Below are 21,476 nucleotides of genomic sequence, written 5' to 3'. Positions count from 1 at the left end.
TGGAAAATTCCAGACGGTCAAAATTTTTTATTCCTCCACTATGGTGTCTCTCCTAATCATATAGTGGTTTCGGGACTTTAACACCCACAACAAATCAAATTAATGTGTTTACTCTAATTTATCTCAGTAGACCTGGTCGAATCTATGTAAAAGAACTGTAGCAAGGGGCGACAAAAACATTTTCCCCCAACCTCAACTACCAGTTTGTGTGGATAAACAAAGGCTGCTGCTTTGCAATAGTTCTGTGCCCTGTAGTGCATTAGAAAGCTGTATAATTGGGACAGTGCGCCAACTGGTGTAGCCGGCTACAGGTGATGTGCAAGGTTGGGCAGGTTCCATCTGCGCGTTAGGCGTGCTAGGCCTACTAGTTTATCCGGGCAGATAGTGTAGGTCTTGTTAGTTGAGTTCAGCAGGCAGCTGGGATTAGAAGAAATACCATTCAGTAGGGTAGGCATAGTGCGCTGGCCAATCCTTTTAATTGAACAGATGTGCTGCGTCGTGGTAGATTATAAGTGAAGTAGCTGGACTAGTGGTACTAATTGAGGAGCGAGATGCCTGACCCGGGGAGGGAATTTTGATTCGCTGGTACAGGTTACGCAGGCAGGCTTGGCGTGCTGATATTGGCAGGCAGACCCGCATGGGCTGTTTGCCCAGATACTGTTGGTCGAAAACCTTGGCCTGGTAGCCCCTGACTTCCCGGTGGTATGACGGGACCAGGAAATGCTCCGGAGGGCAGCTGATTGCTTATCTGTTGTCCGCATGTGGCGCAAGGCAGCGCAGCTTTGTTGTCTGTGGGAAAAAAAACGAAACATCAATAAATAACGAATTCAGCAGGTTCTCCAAACGTAAAATGAAAGTGAACTCTATGAAATTATACTGGCGAGTGTTTTAGGTATATGACAGAACTAATTTGCCATTTCATAAAAAAATGGAGCAAATGGTTTTCAAATGTTTAGATTACTGTTTCGTATTGTACTGGTATTTGCTTGGAAGCAAAAGATGAAAATGCTCTGAGATATTCGAAAATCTCTTAAGCACAATCCTTTCCGTTCATTCGTATTTCACTGTCATATTCTTCCGTGACGTTTAGTGTGACAGTGGGACACATACGTCCCACTTTTCCTAAAAAATGTTTCACATCACCCGTCGCACTTAGTGCGGCTCTGATTTTCTCACATTATACTAAGGTCTTAGTCTCAAGAGAAGCTTTTTAATCGAGCTTTTAAAGAACCTAAGTAGTGTTACATTGTCAATGAAGTTCGATCAGTTTCTTTATGATAGCTTCTTAATTTTCCTCTTTTTTATACAGATAAAAGCTTCTAATCCGAATGCCGGATTTCCTGTTTTATGGTTTTCCGAGAGGTCATCTTAAGTTACGTTCATCATGTGTTTTCGTGAATTTGTATACTAACTTGACCTATAAGTGCATCTGGAAATTTCCCGGTGAAATCGCCCGTTCATCCTTCAGAAAAATTGCGGATATAAGGTTGAAATTTTTTTAATGCGAAGCATTTCTGACTTAACTTCAGCTACTTTGAGCGTATCTATCTATCTATCTATCTATCTATCTATCTATCTATCTATCTATCTATCTATCTATCTATCTATCTATCTATCTATCTATCTATCTATCTATCTATCTATCTATCTATCTATCTATCTATCTATCTATCTATCTATCTATCTATCTATCTATCTATCTATCTATCGAGCCGCTTACGCTTGGGTGCTCTTATGGTCACCCCCTAAACCTGGCGTGAATCAAGATTATCGCGGGAGGGTGAGATGGTTCAACAAAACTGACGTGCTGGTGAAGACATGAATACTGTCACAATCTCGTCACGTACAACGTCAAACACTCCCCGCCAGACAGTACCACATGCTCACGGGCGGGTATGGGCCACTGGTATGCGGGCATGTCCCGCAGGAGACACTTAGTGTTTACCCAGGAACGACCAAAACACACATGGACAAATACAGCGTGCGGGCGATAACAAATACCCGACCTTTGTAGTGTCAACCCGACGAATGTGAAGAGTAAGTTTCAGGGTCTCAGCTGGAATCGAACCTAAATATTCTGCGTGGCAATGAAGAACTTTATTAGAGAGCTACGCCAGGTTTCTGAATTACTTTAGGAATGACGCTGGTCTTCGTGAAACATCAATAGTGGTTGCAGTGCTGCCTACCCAATTTAATAAACATTACATATTCCAGTCGACTACCGGAAGCTCAATCAGATCACAAAGAAGGACGTCTACACTCTGCCGCGTATTGATGATTCATGGGATAGACTACGAAACGCACGCTAGTTTCCGTCCATGGACTTAAAAAGCGGCTACTGGCAAATTGAAGTGGATGAGAGAGATCGTGAGAAGACCGCCTTTGTTAAACCCGATGGACTTTATGAATTTCAGGTACTTCCTTTCGGTTTTTGTTCAGCCCCAGCAACATTTCAGTGTCTCATAGACACAGTTCTTTCGGGACTTAAGTGGCAAACCTGCTTGGTGTACCTCGACGACGTTATTGTCTTTTCGGCGACTTTCGAGGAACACTATATACAACGAAGGCTCGAAGCAGTTTTTGAAGCAATACGCTTGGCCGGTCTTACTCTAAAACCTGAAAAGTGCCACTTCGGCTTCCATGAACTTCAATTCCTCGGTCGCGTTGTGAGCAGCCAGGGGATCCGACCTGACACAGATAAAATTGCCGCTGTGGCAAAGTTCCCGACGCCATCAGACAAAAAATCAGTGCGACGTTTTTTGGGACTCTGTGCTTATTACCGGTGGTTTATTGCTAATTTTTCGCGCATCGCATGGCGATTGACAAAGCTTACTCGTGAAGAAACCCCCTTCCGTATGGGGCGAAGACCAACAGCGGGCGTTTCACGAGCTTCGTCAGTGCATGCAAACACCCCCTGTTCTGGCCCACTTCGATGAAGATGCGCCAACAGTACTTCACACAGACGCTAGTAATGTGGGTCTTGGAGCAGTACTCGTACAGTCGAAGGACAAGAACGATAAGGTGATCGCCTACGCCAACAGGAGGCTGTCCCTAGCGGAAGCTAACTGCACTACGGCGGAGAAAGAATGTCTCGCAATGGTATGAACAGTCCTGAAGTTTTGTTCTTATTTGTACGGCCACCCATTCACCGTTATCAGCGATCACCACTCTCTCTGTTGGTTAGTCAACTTGAAAGATCCGTCTGGCCGTCTTGCACGTTGGAGTCTTCGGCTCCAAGAATTTGACTTCACTGTTGCCTACAAGTCGGGAAAACGACACACCGATGCTGACTGTCTTTCTCGGTCTCCTGTTGAGACGGCGTCCCCGGACAGCTACGATGACGACACGGCCTTTCTGGGAATTGTGAACACTGCCGTCTTTTCTCAACAGCAGCGTGACGATGCTGAACTGCTTTCTTTCATAAATTACCAGCAAGGGCGAACGAATAGCGTGCCGAAGTTATTTGCGAGAGGGCTTACGTGGTACTGCTTGCGAAATGACGTTCTTTATAAGAGGAACATTTCACCCGCTGGCAGTAACTACTTGCTTGTCGTTCCTTCTTCGCTTCTCTGTGAGGTACTGCAAGCCTGCTACGACGAACCTCCCGCTGGTCACTTGGGTTACGCAAGAACATTGGCGAGGATAAGGCAGAACTATTACTGGCCAAGACTTGCCAAAGTTGTCCAAACTTACGTGCGGGCATGTCTAAATTGCCAGCGTCACAAGCTACCATCCATCAAACCAGCTGGCCTGCTGCAGCCTGTCTGAGTGCCGGTGACACCATTCGCACAAATTGGCATGGATTTTCTGGGCCCCCTCCCGAAGTCTTTCACTGAAAACGGGTGGATAATTGTCGCCACGGATTACCTGACCCGATACGCGGAAACAGGCGCTCTGCCGCTGGCAACAGCAGCTGAAGCGGCGCAATTTTTCATCAAAGCCATCGTCTTAAGACACGGTGCTCTCGCAATAGTCATCACCGACAGAGGTACTGCGTTCATGGCCGAGCTTTTGGACACCATTTTCCGAATATGTGGTACAGCTCACAGGAAAACAACGGTGTACCATCACCAGACGAACGAGCTCACCGAACACCTCAATAATAACCTGGCTTCGATTATAAGCATGTACGTAGATGTAGAGCACAAGAACTGGGACGTCATTTTGCCCTACGTCTCGTTCGCGTACAAGGTGGCTCGTCAGGAGACCACTCGGAAGAAACCCTTCAGTCTCCTTTACGGACGCGAGGTTACGACAACGTTGGACGCAGTGCTCCCTCATGAAAATGACGGCAATGAGACGGACGCTGGAGAGCTTACCCAGCTAGCAGAAGAAGCCAGACAACTTGCCAGGTTGCGAATCACCAAACAACAAGATGACGATGCCAAACATTACAACCTGCAGCACAGACCCGTCATATACAACGTTGTCGACAAAGTATGGGTCTGGACATCTATTCATCAGCGTGGGCTCTCCGAAAAGCTGTTGCGAAGATACTTCGGACCCTACAAGGCTCGCTGACGCATCAGTGACGTCAACTACGACGTTGTTCCGGACGCTGTGCAGTGTTCGAAGCGCCGCAGACAAAAAATTGTCCACGTGATTCGGATAAAATTTTATTTTCAGTGACTAACTGTGCAGTTTTGGTTTCGACTTGCTTCTCGAACGTTTAACATTGGGGCGACGCTTTTTTTAAGGGAAAATAATGCCGCGCGTATGTGCGAGGGATGGCGAGAACGAAGCAGCGCGAGTGCGCTTGACCGAGTGCAAAAGACGAAGAAGTCGTTGCAGTCCTTTTCCTGCGATCGATAAAGCGTATTTGTTCAAGGAACTTTGTGTGCTCGTTGATCCCACGTCGTCACAATATGTACCCCTTTGATACAGCCGTCACGTCGGGTTAACGTCAATTCGGGTTAGTTGCCATGCGCTGAAGTTGATTTGTGTAGCAGTGTCCAAGGCCAGCATCCTCATGAGCATCAGCGCTTCATATCAGCTTCTAGTGTTGCTAATACGCATGTTCGAGTTTGCATCGTTGCGCAAGTGCAAAGAACTGGTTATATAAACATCTGCAACTCTTCAACATATGTCTGTGCGTGAAACGTTTGTTGATATATAAGGTGTCACTTCATGCCGTGCCGTTCAACAAAACAAATTGTAACATGGTCACCTTTCCTTCGCATGCTTCGCATAATGTCGATTCCCAGGTATGCCGGTTTTTTTTCTTATATCGTACACCTTTTGAAAAGTATGCACATATTGAAAGACTACAGCTGTGCTAGACAGTTTTGCCAGTAATAAGAATAACCAAATAAGAAATAAATAACGGTTGCTGCTTGCTTTTAAGTAAGCTTTAAAGGAACAAAACAGAGTGCTATGAAGGCTCACAAAAGGTACAACTGCAAGGCTTGGCACTTCTTGTTTTAGTCATTTCATTTCAAATACCCGTTGAAGCAATTGCGATATGGTGCCTTCACGCTAATATGCTACCGTGTTTTTCCACTTTTGAAAAACACTCTCATTAGCCAGGGGGACATATGAGTACCACTTTTTTTCAATAAACAAAAGCTTAATTTTGATGAAACTTTTTTCACACTATTTTTTTGTACCTATATTGCTACATGCATGTGACATTTTGTGGAACGATGCGCATGTGTGCCTGATGAAGAGGATGAAGAGTGGTTTCCGCTTGGTGTCTGGTCTACCGGTCACGCCGCTGCTGCTGCTGGTTTGAAATATATTTCATCCACAGCCTCAACGATACGGCGTCTCTCTTCTGTAACATATTTGGTTGAGGTGGAACGTTCCCCGTCCTCACCACAAAGCTTCGCAGTGGCCGCCCCGTCCAGCCTCCATCCATGGCTTCTAATGATAACAACCCGTCACCCTCATCAGCTAGAGCGCCAGCTACTACGTACCTTGCGATGCCCCACCCCCGTGATTTCGGTATGTTCTCCGCCCAGCCTGGCCTTGACGTCGATTACTGGCTCCGCATGTACGAGCGCGTTAGCCTGTCTCACCGATGGGACCCTATCATGATGCTCGCCAACGTAATCTTTTACTCGGATGGCAACCCGCGTGTATGATTCGACGCTCAGGAGGCCGAGCTCACCAGCTGGGACATCTTCAAGGAGCGACTGCCTGACATCTTTGGGGACCCGTCCGGTCGACAAACGGCCGCACGACAAGAACTCGCCACCCTAGTACAGTCATCAACCGAGCCGTATGTCTCGTACATACAGGACGCGCTCGCGTTGGGCCGAGAAGTGGACGAGCAAATGACCGAGAGCGACAAGGCAGGCGACATACTCAAGGGCATCGCGGACGACGCTTTAAACTTGCTCGTCTACAACAGCGTCATGACCGTCAATATCATAATTAAGGAATGCCGCCGCTTCGAAATGGCCAAAAAACCGCCGAGTTCATCCTCAATTTTCACGGCTCTCTAACGCGGCTATCACGTCAACCTGTACCGATCTCGGTGCCGCACCACCCTTGCACGAGAATGTCACACGCATCGTTCGGCATGAGCTTGAGGCGGCCCGTCCGACGCCATTTCATGCACTTCCACTCGACCAGGGTACCGTGCAAACACCTCTGGCGGTGTCAGTTATTCAGGCAGTCGTGCGGCAAGAAATTGCTAACCTTGGTTTTCCTGTCACCTGCTCTGTCTCCCGAATGGACTACAGACCGATGCCAATAAATGCACCACGCCACGACTCACACCCTCTGCCCCGATCCCGCAATCTGACGGATTGGAGAACAGCAGATGACAAGCCAATCAGCTTCCACTGTCACCTAGTTGGCCATGTCTTTCGCTACTGCCGCAGCACTTGGACAAACCCCCCCCCCCTCATTTGGAGCCAATTTTCTTCATCTCCTTGGCCATACGCGGACCCCCGTCGGAATTCGCCCAGCCATGAGTATCCTGCTTTCGACGCACCTAACAGCCGTTCTACCGGCCATTCACCATCACCGCAACGCCGGCGTTCTCCGTCACCACAACGCCGCCGCTATCCATCGCCGACTAATTATGGATCTTCCCGGATGGAAAACTAGATTATGCAGGTCCTGGAGGTAGTGCAGCATCAAGTGCGACTGACCCTGATTCTCCGTTGACGCTACCTACTAATAAGAACTTACTGCAAGTGCATGTGGACAGTCTTTCCTTCACGGCTTTAGTTGACACTAGAGCTCAGCTGTCTATAATCAGTGCTTGTCTCTGTCGCCGTCACAAAAAAGTACTCACGCCTGCCGCAACACAAGCCGTCCATGTCGGCGATGGTGGAACTGTGGCCGTCATTGGAACGTTTACCGCTCGTATTAGCGTTGCCGGCCGCCATGTGCCTATTTTATTTACCGTGCTCGACGATTGCTCTCATGACCTCATCTTCAGGATGGACTTCTTATCGACGCATTCTGCCCTGATTGACAGTTCCACTAGCACTCTCTGTTTAGTACTTCCTCTTCTTCTAGATTCTCGCCCCGAGCTGCTGCAAAGCCTCTGTACCACAGACCTCTGTCGGATACCACCAAAAGCCCCCAAATTCATTCAATTGGCAGCAAGTTCACCCATTGTCTATGGTGATTATGTCGTCACACCTATTGCAGATGTTCTCCTGGCGCGCGACATCACTGTGCCACACACTGTCGTAACCATGGCCTCTAGCCGAACATGTCTGCCCATTGTCAATTTCGGTTTCATGCGAAAAGTACTACCACACGGAATTTCAGTCGCCAAGCTTCGACCCTTAATAGAGCCATGCCACCGCTTTTGCGGCGGACGCATCCTCCAATCTTCCATGTCGCCCGCAGGATTCCACATCCCTCGATGCGACCTTGCGCCCTATGATCGAACCGAAACTCAAATCTGAGCAATCCGACGCCCCATTCCGCCTTCTGGCTTCCTACCACGACATATTTGATACCGATACCAGTACACTCGTTCAGACTTCCCTCGTGAAGCACCGAAATAATACTGGTAATTCTCCTCCCATTGACCACCGACCATACCGGGTGTCTGCCACAGAGCGTAACCTATTTCAAAAAGAAGTCAACAAAATGCTAGCCGAAGGAATTATTGAAACCTCCTCGAGCCCTTGGGCATCTCCAGTTGTGCTCGTTAGAAAGAAAGGTGACACGTGGCGCTTCTGCGTCGATTACCGTCATCTTAACCAAATCACAAAAAAGGACGTTTATTTTTTACCCCGAATTGATGACGCCCTCGATTGTCTTCATGGCGCGCGATGCTTTTCTTCAATCGGCCTACCTTTTGGCTATTGGCAGATTGCGGTGGACGAGAAAGACCAAGAGAAGACTGCGTTTGTAACTCCTGACGGCCTACACCGATTCAAGGTGATGCCGTTTGGGCTATGCAAGCCCCAGCCACGTTTGAGCGTATCATGGCCTCGCTATTGCAAGGGTTCAAGTGGTCAACATGCCTGTGCTACCTGGATGATGTCCTTGTATATTCGCCTACATTCGAGACACACCTCCAGCGTTTGTCAGTGGTTCTCGACATCTTCCGCACTGCTGGCCTTCAACTAAACTCGTCGAAATGTCACTTCGGCCGCCAGCAGATTACGATGTTGGGCCGCCTTGTCGACGCATCAGGTGTGCAGCCTGACCCAGAGAAAATGCGTGCCATCACGAGCTTTCCTGAACCCAAGTTTGTCATGGACGCCCGGAGCTTCTGTGCCGCTTCTGCCGCCGGGGATTATGCTACATGCATGTGACATTTTGTGGGACGATGCACGTGTGTGCCTGATGAAGAGGACAAAGAGTGGTCTCCGCTCAGTGTCTGATCTACCGGTCACGCAGCTGCCACTGCTGGTTTGAAATATATTTCATCAACAGCCTTTTCGATACAGCGTCTCTCTTTCGTAAGAATATCAATACACCACAGCCATTTTTCCTATCACCGTGTCATAATAAAGTTCAACGTAAAAAGGGTTATTAGGTGATGAATATTTCATTTTCTGTAAATGAGATTCTAAAATTACGAAATTACTTACAAAGTTTGAGCATATTGTGTCCGTTTGTTATTAACTTGAAACAGCGTAAAAAATTGCTGCACTCTTTCTAGGACATTGTTTTAATAAGAAACTGTAGCTACTATTATATGAAATGTAATCTAGTGAATCTTATCAAATCACAATAGCTTTCTACTTCTAAATCAACATCTGTAAAAGGCGGACAATATTTGCACAGTTAAAGCTCGGTTAAATTAACTGACTAAACGATGGAAACACGCTTGAATGGTTTCACTATACTGGTTTCGGAAAACCGAGAAAAAGAGATTCTCATCATTTTTAAAACAACCCTAATAAAGGAAGGAAGCAAGTAAATGGAGCCATGGCCAAATTATCTCGCTAAATTAACTTTGCAAAACCGAGAGACATATGTCCCGGTTATTAAAATTACGATATTCTAAGCACGACTATCTGTTCCCCCACTCAGTCAATCGGTAACCACGGGTTTTTTTTTTTGACGTCCGCGAAGTCTCTGAATTAGGACAGAAGAGATTTTGCTGAAGTAGTAAATACTTACAACTACATCTCTGTTTACAGCTCTTATAACTTGAAAATGCGTTTCTGTTACTGCCGCATTTTTTGTTAGGAAATAGAAAACAGTCGTTCTTTGTCTCATCAAAATAGTAGTATTTCCTTGCGATGAAGCACCTTCCAGCTTTCGGCGATACGCTGCAACGTGGCTCAGGCTTCTTATTGGCTGAAACAAAATATCACATTCATTTTAGTAAATGTATTATTGAATGTCAAAATCTGCCAAATTATTTTTTCTATCATTGTCTCGAGAAAGAGTACTTATTCCTAGTTAACGTTAAAATATTTCGTTTTTTTCAGCAAGAATATTCCTGGTGGCGTGAGAAGCTAATGGGTTACCCACGTTAAAATCTACTTTTGTTTTTTTGCAAGATGTACCGTCTCGTACTATCGTCTAACTCCTTGGTGTTTCTACGCAGCCTATTTTGGCAGCGATGCTGTCCAACTCCGCCAGTGTTCCTGATACCTGTCTCGCATAGTGAGAAAAAAATAAAAGGAGGCTTGTACACGAAGTCAGTTCATTGTCAGCGGGACCTCTGTGCTGCCATAGCAAAATTTTCGAAAAAATCAGCGCAGTTTTGATCTGAAGTATATACATGAGCATCACTAACTTATTCTAACCAATCTGTATTTGATTACTCGCACAGCTCTTGTGTGATAACTTGTCCTTATAGGTAGTGAATTTCTTGGCTAGCTAATCTCCCAAAACCCAAAATGGGTGTCCGTTATTATGTGTATATATTTTGTTATACTTTTGTTATTATTTTTATTTTTGTTTTTTACTCATACTCGTCGAAGTCTTCCTCATTTTTTTTTCAATCCTCATTTTATTTCCTCTTTCTTTCCTCTGTTTATATCTTCCTCCCGAAAGAGTGAGCAGGCTTTGTGCCCCTCCAGCTGGCAGTTGCCAGCTTGCTCTCTCCCTCTTTCCTCTGTGTCCTTGTGTATGGGAATAATATATATATATATATATATATATATATATATATATATATATATATATATATATATATATATATATATATATATATATATATATATATATATATATATATATATATATATATATATATATATATATATATATATATATATATATATATATATATATATATATATATATATATATATATATATATATATATATATATATATATATATATATATATATATATATATATATATATATATATGCAGCTGCATAGAAATAATTCTCAAATTGCAGCACGGTAGCTCGCAATTCTAGACAATATCGCATTTTAAATAAAATCCAATTCTGCAGATCCAGCCGAGCTGTGTGCTCTGGCCAAGTTTTCCGAACCTACGTTCGTCGAAGAAATACGCAGTTTCATCAGACTGTCCCAATTTTTGATGCTTCATTTGAAACTTCGCCACTATCATATTGCCGTTAACAAAGTTCGATTCAAATAACGGACCCATGAGCTCATGGTCATCAGTGCTTGACGATGCTTTCATAAAGCTCCATGTTTTGTTGACGTCTTCTCTCACACCAAACTACTGCGACCCTACGAGCCCTACAAATGTACACACGGAGGACAGCGGTATTTGCGTCGGAGCTGTCTTTGCTCAATGTGAAACTAGGTTCCCTGAATATGTCAGAACAAATGCAAGTTCCACGCTTACTAAAGCCGAGACAAATCACACCGTTCCAGGAAACAAATTCCTGGCGATAATCTACCCTTACCGAGTTCAAAATTTATTTGCGTGGTCTTCTATTGACGTCACCATAGACCATCCTGCACCACGCTGCTTGTCATCTTTGAAGGATCCCTCATCTCGTATCGACCACTGCGCATTTCACCTGCAATACTGCGATATCATGCGTTCTGTAGCGCAATGGCTGCCAGCGTACTTATTTAGAGAACCCCTCTATCTCCCCTCTATAGCGTAACGACAGTGCGCACGGCTCGGTTGTCGTTTATTCATCTATATTCGAACCTTGGCTGTTGAATAACACAAGGACAAATAGATTGCTTCGCTGATACACATGCTCGATAATACGCCTGCTCCAACCACTTGCACGTTACGTCGCCAAACACATTATTCTACCATTCGTAATAACCTGCTTAGCCGATGCAACTACAACTATGGCGTTCACCAGTAGCTACTCGTGAAACCCCGTAGTCCCTGTTATGAAATGTGTGAGTCATACCACTTTGACCAGCAGAGTGCGCACTTTAGAGCCATTGTCATTATAAACAGCATCGTCATCATCAACATCATCGTTATCATCATCATCAGCCTAACTACGTCCACTGCAGGACAACCCATTCTTATTCTTCTAGTTGCTTATATCTCGTGATTCGGCTCCTCGGTTATTACCTGTCTTAAGTAGACATTGTCTTTTACAACTTGAAGTGGACTATAACCATCTCGAAGCGCTGCTCTCTTTTGAGGTTGTTGTCCATTACTTTTTGTTTTCTGTAGATTGATTTCAAGACCCACCTTTCTGTCCTCCTTGTCTAACCCCGTAATCATGAGTTGCAATTCGTCCCCTGAGTTACTCAGCAATGCAATGTCATCGGCGAAGCGCAGGTTACTAAGGTACTCTCCAATAACTCTTATCCCTAACTGTTCACATTCTAGGCCTCTGAAAACCTCCTGTAAGCACTCGGTAAATAACAGTGGTGAGATTGTATCCTTCTGCCTTACACCCTTCTCTATTGGTATTCTGTTGCTTTCTTTATGAAGCACTATGGTAGCAGTTGATACCCTGTCGATTTCTTCCAGGATGCTTATACATGCTTCATCAACGCCCTGATTCCGCAGTGTCTGCATGGCTGCTGATATTTCTACTGAATCAAACGCCTTCTCGTAATCCATGAAGGCTATGTATAGTGGTTGGCTATATTCCGAGCATTTCTCTGTTACCTGATTGACAGTATGAATGTGGTCGATTGTTTAGTAGCCTGTTCGAAATCCTGCTTGTTCCTTTGTTTGTTTTAATTCTGATGTTTTCTTAGCTCTGTTAGCAATTACCTTTGTAAATAGCCTGAATACTACGGAGAGCAAGCTGATCGGCCTGTAATTCTTAAAGTCCTTGTCATCTCCTTTCTTTTGTATTAGGATGATGTTAGCATTCTTCCAAGACTCTGGTACTCTTCCCGTCAGGAGACACCTCGTAAACAGGGTGGCTAGTTTTTCTAACACAATCTGTCCTCCATCTTTCAGCACATCTGATGTCACTGGATCCTCACCAGCAGCTTTGCCTCTTTGCTTGCTCTCCAAGGCTTTTCTGACTTCTTCTATCATTACTGTTGGGTATCTATCATTACATTAATGTATCTAACGCTTATCATGGCATTCGACAGCGATACTTGTGGCGAGGCAAATATATATATATATATACCACTGCATGTCAGAGTTTCTTCGCTCTGGCATCGATTGTCAGAGGTGGAAACCTTCAACTCACCTGCCACCTACAGCTCTCCAACCGTTACCTTGTCCTGAGCGGCAACCAGAGTATGTTGGCATAGTTCTATATGGGCCACTTCCTTTAAACGGCTGGCAACCACGGATCTATTTTTTCTGTTGACCATCTTACGCTATACGGTGAAATTGCGACCCACCAAGAGCCTACAGCGCACGTTGTTGCCTCCTTCTTGCTCCACTATTTCATAATGCGTCGCGGTCCTTCCAAAGAGCTGCTCAGGAATCATGGGCATGTCTTTTCGGAAGTCATTGAAGATGTTCTAAAGGAGGGACACGCTGTTCACCAAAAAACTACTACTTACCACCTACAGACGAATAGCCTCACTGAACGCTTTAACCATACGCTTGGCAACAGGTTCTCCAAGTAAGTCACTGCTGACTAAAATCGACATGTAGTTCTGCCCTCTTTCATCTACCCCTACAATACCGCTCTTCAGAACACAACTGGTTTTTTTTCTTGTTGGATGGCAGACACCCATCACACACTATGGATACAATCATTCCATACAAGCTGGATCCATGACAGTGAGTGCCTGTTTCTGCCGCAACCAGATTGGCTGAGCAGTGTCACGCGTTTGAAGACATTAACTACACAGAATAACATTTGCGGTGAAACAACCACTTCTGCGTCCATGGTCCTCTCTGGTGCACTCGAGGGGCTCTCGGCCTCCTAAGGCTGGAGCTAGCCTTTGAATATTGCTACCAAAATGTGACGGCCCGCCCCATGTCGTCGAAAGATAACTCCCAGTTAACTACATGATCAAACCCATCTTTAGATATGCGCTGTCGAAAGCATGATATTGTCAATGTGGAGCACCTCAATGCTTACTATGACACGCTCATAGTGACCAGGTGTGAGGTCTCTGGCCGGCTCCTTTTTCGCAACCGGGGTAATTAGAGCAACGCCTAGGAACTATGTATTCGGTCTCCATCCCGAGCACCTTCTAGAGGGTCATTCTCTTCGGCTCTTTTTCTGAAAGAACATTTCTCGTGGATGTCCGGGAACTGTCTTGGTACTGATCATTGCACATCGTCACCTTGTATAAACAAATAAACACATTTACAATTGTATTAGGAAACAGTAGGACGCTACTGTTAAAGTAATTATCATTTTAGGTTAAGAGAAAGCGCCACTGTATCACAAACGTCGTTTTTTTTTCACGCTATGGATGTATAGCACATAACATGTGTAGCATACCAGCGCACTCTTGCGTGAAGATCAGCTTTGCCGAAGGCGTAATCAATGAGCGCGAATCAAATAAGTGATAGCAAAACGCCCGCGTCGGTAATTAGACGCAGGTCTATGAAAAACAAAGGTGGAAAGGAAACGCAAGAAAATTGCAGGTTAACCCCACTTTTAAAAGAAACAGACGCAAGCTGAACACCAACACAGGCAGGCGGGTGCTCATCATGTGAACTGTTGCAAACTTTGTGCAGTTTTCGTGGAGTGAAACCTGCGTGATTTTTCCCACACACTACAGAATAATGGGCTTATGCAAGGAAGCACGAATACACCAAAAAAAAAAAAGACGAGGCAACACAAACGTGGACTATCAATTCACAAAGCGAATCATGATGAGGAAGAAAATAGATAAAAAGAATACTTACACGAGAGAGAATGAACACCTGAGCTAGTTGGCAGAGGTGAATGGTATAGCTGTTCTTTAGGTGCATGGAAGACTATGAATGAACGCAGGACAAACGCTTGCACTGTGTTCCTTTGTAATATCTTGTGCTCTTCCATAGAAGAGTACCAAATACTCTAAATCGTTAATCACTTTTTCTAAACACACACTTTCGTGCGCATGATCAAATTTAAACAGCCGCATGTCAATTTTTCTTTTTAAGAAACATAGTTCTGCTCATGTTCCCGTAATTGAACATACACACTTCTTTCTTATCGTTACCTGCCAACTAGCTCCTCTTTCCGTCGCTCTTTAAAGACTCGTTTACTCCGCTCTAACACAACCAATCCTAAACAAATGTGATACTCACGTCGGCACGTAGTGAGACACTGAATCTCTGTAACAAAAGAGTTGCCACCCCCACCACAAAGTGTGCGATTGAATGCTTTACAGTGATTGGCTTGAGAATCGTAGTAGTAGGACACAATAATTGGTCCGCATTGCCCGATCACAGGTAGTGCGAGGCAGGTTTTTGAAGTTTTGTGACTGAGTACTGAAAAAAAAAGAATCGTTAGATGCTAGGGGTAACATCAGGATGGTTCTACATCTAGGAAGTGTCAGCTACACTATAGAAACAATAATTTAAAGGAAAACTTGCAACACAAGCAACAATAAAAAAACCATGTGATGTAGGACAAACTATTGGTTACCTGCAACAATGTAGCAGTACCACGTGCCTACACTGGAAAATGCGCATTTCAAAATGCGCATTTCAAAATGCACTGGAAAATGCGCAAATCAGACTTGTCCATAAGATATGTGTAATATAATTACGAAAAACCGTAACGCTTTGTCGAACGACATGTAGAAGACAAGCAGAACTACACATGTGTCAGATGGCTTTTTGCAGGATGGTGGTACAAATGTCTTCTGCTTTTTCGTTGTCTTTCTACTACCCATAACGAAGAATTTGCTAAATTCGGCACAGCTCCTAATGGTGGTAGCATCAGCCAAGGTACAGAAGAAGGCTCGTAAAGGTTTTCACTTCACTACATTATGAGGCGAGTACCACGCCTTAGATTTTGCACGTACCTTGGATACTGGTCGTTATCCCCTGCTGTTGCTTAAATGAGAGCCTTGAAAATATCGCTTCGACATGTCTGCGAGAATTCCCATTTTACCCGTTTACAGAAAATACCATACTAATTCCCTTCCAACACACACATACACACACACACACACACACACACACACACACACACACACACACACACACACACACACACACACACACACACACACACACACACACACACACACACACACCCACACACACACACACACATTTTTGATCACTTTAACATTCAATTACTGGTTTTAGACTGGATTTTGGCTGATGGTGTTAGCCCTAATACAACGGCTATCGCACGGGTATACTGGCATATGAGCAATATTTCTGTTTTAAATGCGAAGCATTTCTTTGCATACTGCAGGAACTTTTGGTTTCTATCTATCTATCTATCTATCTATCTATCTATCTATCTATCTATCTATCTATCTATCTATCTATCTATCTATCTATCTATCTATCTATCTATCTATCTATCTATCTGTCTATCTATCTATCTATCTATCTAATTTACAGAAATTACATTTACATTTACAGAATTTACATAAATTTACAGAATCTATCTATACAGCGAACTCCAAAATTTGTTGTGCGTTGAAGACTTGAAGCAATTCGTGAAGGTACCCGTGAGATTAAATTTAAAAATAAACCAATTGTCCATAATTTTGGTCTAGTATCTGCTGAGAGCAGCAGTACCTATATGTACAGATATTAATGTCATGCTATACAGCCAGTAGTACATATATGTACAGGTTTTTCTCATAGGGCTCTCAGACGAGTTTCTTGAAAATGGTGCCAAACACTTTCTTGAGTCTTAACTGATGTTCGTCTCCACATTTCAAGAAAGAAGTTCAATTTGAAGGTTATGTTTCGAAAACGTATAAGCAGCATTTCTACCAGGGGAGTCTTGTAAACGTCTGAGATTAGGAAAGTGTTTCAAAAAGAAACCCTTGAATGTATTCGGTTGCAGCATATATATATATATATATATATATATATATATATATATATATATATATATATATATATATATATATATATATTGTTATGGCGTTCATTAGCAGGCACACAGCGAGTATCCACAATAGCGACAGTAACGGCCAAGCACGGACTCTCAGCGCGAGCGGTGTCCTTTTTGGGTAGACGCACTAGAGAACACTTGAGAGTTTGACCCACTTCAGTGTTCGGCGGCTTCTCTACAATTACCCCGGGCTCGAAGAGGGAGCCGCCTGGCGACCAAACAGCTTGTCACTACGAGCGGGTCATAGTAAGCCTTCAGGCGCTCCACGTTGACTATGTCGCGCCCGCGACTTCACATGTCCGAACGTTAATCGATTGGCTCGACAAGATAGTTGACTGGAGATGTGCGCTCGATCACGCGGTAGGGACCTTCATATTTCGGGAGTAGTTTGGAAGAAAGGCCGGCTACAGAGGTCGGGATTGAGAGCCATACAAGGGAACCAGGAAGGAACGTGCGTTCAGAAGTGGCGGAGCCATCACGAATACTCTTCTGCTGCTCTTGCTCATGCGTTGTAAATATTTCTGCCAGCTCGCGACCCTCTTCAGCAAGCCTGGCTGTCTTGGAAATAGGTGCACACTAAGATGGATCCGGCGTGTACGGGAGTATCGTGTCGATGGTGTGTGACGGATGCCTTCTGTGAAGCAAGAAGAAAGGTGAAAAACCGGTCGTGCTCTGAGGGGCGGTGTTGTAGGCGTAGGTGACGAAGGGCAGTATAGTATCCCAATTCGTGTGGTTGGCGGTGACGTACATCGAGAGCATGTCGCCGAGGGTGTGGTTAAATCGTTCGGTCAGGCCATTCGTCTGCGGGTGGTAAGCAGTTTTGCGGTGGACAGAATGACACTCAGTGTCGATACGATGCGTAACAGTGGACGCGCGACCGAGAGAACTTCGCCCGACATCGAAAGAAGAACGGTATTCTTGCAGCAGTTCAAGAAGCTGGGAACGCTGTACTGACGTAGGGCGTCATCAATGTATGGGCCAAATACATCAGGAGATGATGGATCAGAAGTAGAAACAGCACTGATGGTACGCGAATCGGGACAACGCGAGTCTTCGTGTACGTTCAGGACTTGTGCGTCGTCGACTGGTTCCACTCTGCCGAGACATTCCCCTCGAACCAAGGTAACAATGTACGGGGATGGGTTGGTCACAAAAATAGCGGCGCTGCCCTGGGTGATTTGCTCGGTCGCGAAAGGCACTGGCAACCCTTTCCTTCTGGAAGCACGGTCAGATGGCGAAACGAGTGCAATTGTGTCGGAGAGACCAGTGCAGTAGACCGATACACCCATGGTCGAGCTTGGAGGCACTATAGTATCGTCTTTCACGAGAATCTAGCTCAGTGTCGAGGGACCGTCTTTTGGCGTCAAATGCGAGAAGAGCGAGAGTTCAATTTCGGCGGCGGCACAATGAATGACGGTGTCATTGCGGGAGAGAAAATCCCATCCCAGGATGACGTCGTGAGAGCATGCAGGAATGATGATGAATTGGGCGACATAGAGAACGTCCTGAACGACAACGAGAGCTGTGCAGCCTGCTGTAGGATGAATACGATGTGAACTAGCGGTACGAAGGGACAACCCAGAAATGGGCGTCGTCACTTTTCGAAGCAAGCGGCAAAGGTTTTCGTTTATAACTGATACGGCAGCTCCAGTGTCAATAAGAGCAGATGCATGAACACCGTCCACAAGCACGTCATTGACATTAAGTGGGCGGCTCTGAGGGCTTTCACAATGCAATAGCATCGCAGTCCTTGCCTCTGGGACTGCGACGACTAGTTTTTCCACTCACGAGCAGCCGAACTTTGCCGCATGGGGGACAGGGACCGACGTCATGGTGACGGCGACCTTCGAGGAGACGGGCCTGGGCGAGACACTGGCACAGACGGCAGTTCGTCGTTATACGGATGGCGAAGGTGGCCAGCAACAGAAGAAGAAATGGGAGCTGGCTGTACTCGAGAGCAATAACGGGCTACGTGACCGCCTTAACCGCAAGCAAAGCAGATGGGCCGGTTGTCGGGTGTGCGCCATCGGTTCACCGGGGTGGGTCTAGCCCGGAACGGTGGCTCGAAAGACTGCATGCTGGGCTGAAAATGAGGCTGAGGGGTTGCACCAACATACACAGCCGGCATACCCGCTGCAAAGGACGGAGGTCGTGTGGCCGCTTCGGCGTAAGTAAGTGGTGCAGGCGCTTGAACGACTGGAGGCAGCCTGGCGACCACTTGGGCGTAACTTGGGGGCGCAGGGGCCGGAAGTTGTTGTGGTCGGTACGCAGGCATGACCTCCGCTATTTCCTGCTCAATCGCTCGGCGGATGGGTGGAAGAATAGTAGTTGCCGATTGTTGAACAGCCTGGGGGTGGGCAAAGGGAAGGAGAGAGAACTGGCACGCGATTTTCTCACGTATGAAGGACTTGAGGTCTGCCAGCAGCGCCACCTGATCACATCTCGCCTCCAAACCAGCAAGCCCTGCATCTCATGGTGTGGAGCGACGGGTCATCGAACGCTGCCGGCGGAGCTCCTCGTAGCTCTGGCACAGCGTGATGACCTCAGCTACTGTGTCTGGGTTTTTCGCTAGCAGCATCGTGAACGCATCATCGTCAATGCCCTTCATGACGTTCCGGATCTTGTCTGATTCGGACATGCTGTCATTGGATTTCTTGCACAAGTCCAGGACATCTTCTATGTAAGTGGTGAATAATTCACCGGCCTGCTGAGCGCGCTCGCGTAAGCGCTGCTCGGCTTGCAGCTTACGAACGGCAGGGCGGCCAAATACGTTGGTGATAGCGGTCTTGAAATCGAACCAGGTTGCGAAATCGGACGCATGGTTGTTGTACCACAAGCTTGCAACGCCCGCAACGTAGAACACCAAGTTTTTCAACTTGCCGTCCTCGTCCCATTTGTTGGGAACGCTCACGGGCTCGTAAATGGCGAGCCAGTCCTCCACGTCAGTGCCATCGGCGCCCGTGAAGATGGGTGGATCTCGGATTCTAGGGACACAGGGACAATGGGGTGGCATGGGAGGAGGCGTTTGCTGAGAGGTGTCGTGGGACATGGTAGATTGCAGGGTACGTGAGCGCAGTTCCAAGGGCATCGAAGGGGATCGTAGCACTCTCCACCAATTTGTTATGGCGTCTATTAGCAGGCACACAGCGAGTATCCACAATGGCGACCGTAACGGCCAAGCACAAACTCTCAGCGCGAGTATATATATATATATATATATATATATATATATATATATATATATATATATATATATATATATATATATATATATATATATATATAGGTGTGTGTGTATTGTAACGAACAAATGCAGCGCCAGAAGCTAAAACAGCTGATGATTAATGGCGAACTTGTGACCGTCAAATAACTGCTCAAGGTTGTCCTAAGCTCGCTAGTGAAAACCTTGTCAACTTCTTTTGCGTCTCGCCTCGTGGCGCTCCTTCGAAAAACTGCCAGCCTTCTTTTTCCAGCGCGTGGTGTGGTGACACGTGCAGCCAGCGTTGCATGGCACGATTAGCTTGGCGCGTTTGGCTTGTCAGTTGGTGTGGCAGAATTAATAAGAGCAGGAAGCGGCGCAAAACTTCGCTAGGTGCCTAACAACATGCGGCATTAGTCCCCCTCCTGAAACGCATCGTCCCGATGCCTTCACTGACGTCGAACAGTTTTGATTGATTTATATGTGGGGTTTAACGTCCCAAAACCACCATCTGATTATGAGAGACGCTGTAGTGGAGGCCTCCGGAAATTTCGACCACCTGGGGATCTTTAACGTGCACCCAAATCTGAGAACACAGGCCTACAACATTTCCGCCTCCATAAGAAATGCAGCCGCCGCAGCTGGGATTTGAACCCGCGACCTGCGGGTCAGCAGCCGAGTACCTTAGCCACTAGACCACCGCGGCAGGGCTATAGCATTCAGCCTAAAGTCACTCCAATATGCTCTCAATTGCGCTTTATTAAGTGTTCGTAATAGCGCTACTTTATCGTGTGTGTCGTCGCAACACATTTTATGAACGGAAGGTGCCAATAAAAAGTTTTATCGTAATAATTTATCCTCATATGAAGTCGTTGCCCATTGAACAAAATATTAGTTGGAAAGCCCAGCGATTGTTTATATTTTCATTGAAACTGAGTTATTTCCCTTTATTATTTGTCCTCTTTACATCTAGCTGCACTACAAAAGCACTTTGCCTAACACCTTGCCGTGGTATCGTCGGCACTTGGCGACCGAAGCTTCGGCGAGTTTGAGCAAATCTATCTATCTATCTATCTATCTATCTATCTATCTATCTATCTATCTATCTATCTATCTATCTATCTATCTATCTATCTATCTATCTATCTATCTATCTATCTATCTATCTATCTATCTATCTATCTATCTATCTATCTATCTATCTATCTATCTATCTATCTATCTATCTATCTATCTATCTATCTATCTATCTATCTATCTATCTATCTATCTATCTGGCTGCCTACGACTTTTATCTTTCTCATCGTTTCAATAATGGCATCATTGGCCAATTGGTTTTGTGAACAACTTCCAGGGTCTAAGTAAAATATCGCATGTAACGTAATGAAGCGCCGTTTAAGAAGTAAATGAGAAAGAACCACACGTGGTTATCTTTCTTTGTTTCATCAATATCTACTGCCAAGATATGGACACCCAACTAATAATAAGT

At 45.4% G+C, this 21,476-nt stretch overlaps 1 protein-coding gene across 1 annotated transcript in view; it reads right to left on the bottom strand.

Annotated features, from left to right (window-relative positions):
• Positions 1-443: 443 nt before the first annotated feature.
• Positions 444-21,476, bottom strand: part of LOC142765040 (carboxypeptidase inhibitor SmCI-like) — a 39,957-nt gene continuing 18,924 nt past the window's right edge. The window contains exons 4-6 of the mRNA XM_075865606.1: positions 15,009-15,191; positions 9,547-9,726; positions 444-789 (exon numbers count right to left, since the gene is read on the bottom strand). Coding sequence (XP_075721721.1) covers positions 593-789; positions 9,547-9,726; positions 15,009-15,191 — 560 coding nt within the window. The 3' untranslated portion in view covers positions 444-592. The remainder of the gene's footprint in view (positions 790-9,546; positions 9,727-15,008; positions 15,192-21,476) is intronic.

Source organism: Rhipicephalus microplus, chromosome 6 (assembly GCF_043290135.1).
Source record: "Rhipicephalus microplus isolate Deutch F79 chromosome 6, USDA_Rmic, whole genome shotgun sequence".
NCBI lineage: Eukaryota > Metazoa > Arthropoda > Arachnida > Ixodida > Ixodidae > Rhipicephalus > Rhipicephalus microplus.
The sequence above is the reverse complement of the archived record's forward strand: the minus strand, read 5'-3'. Positions and strand labels throughout refer to the sequence as shown.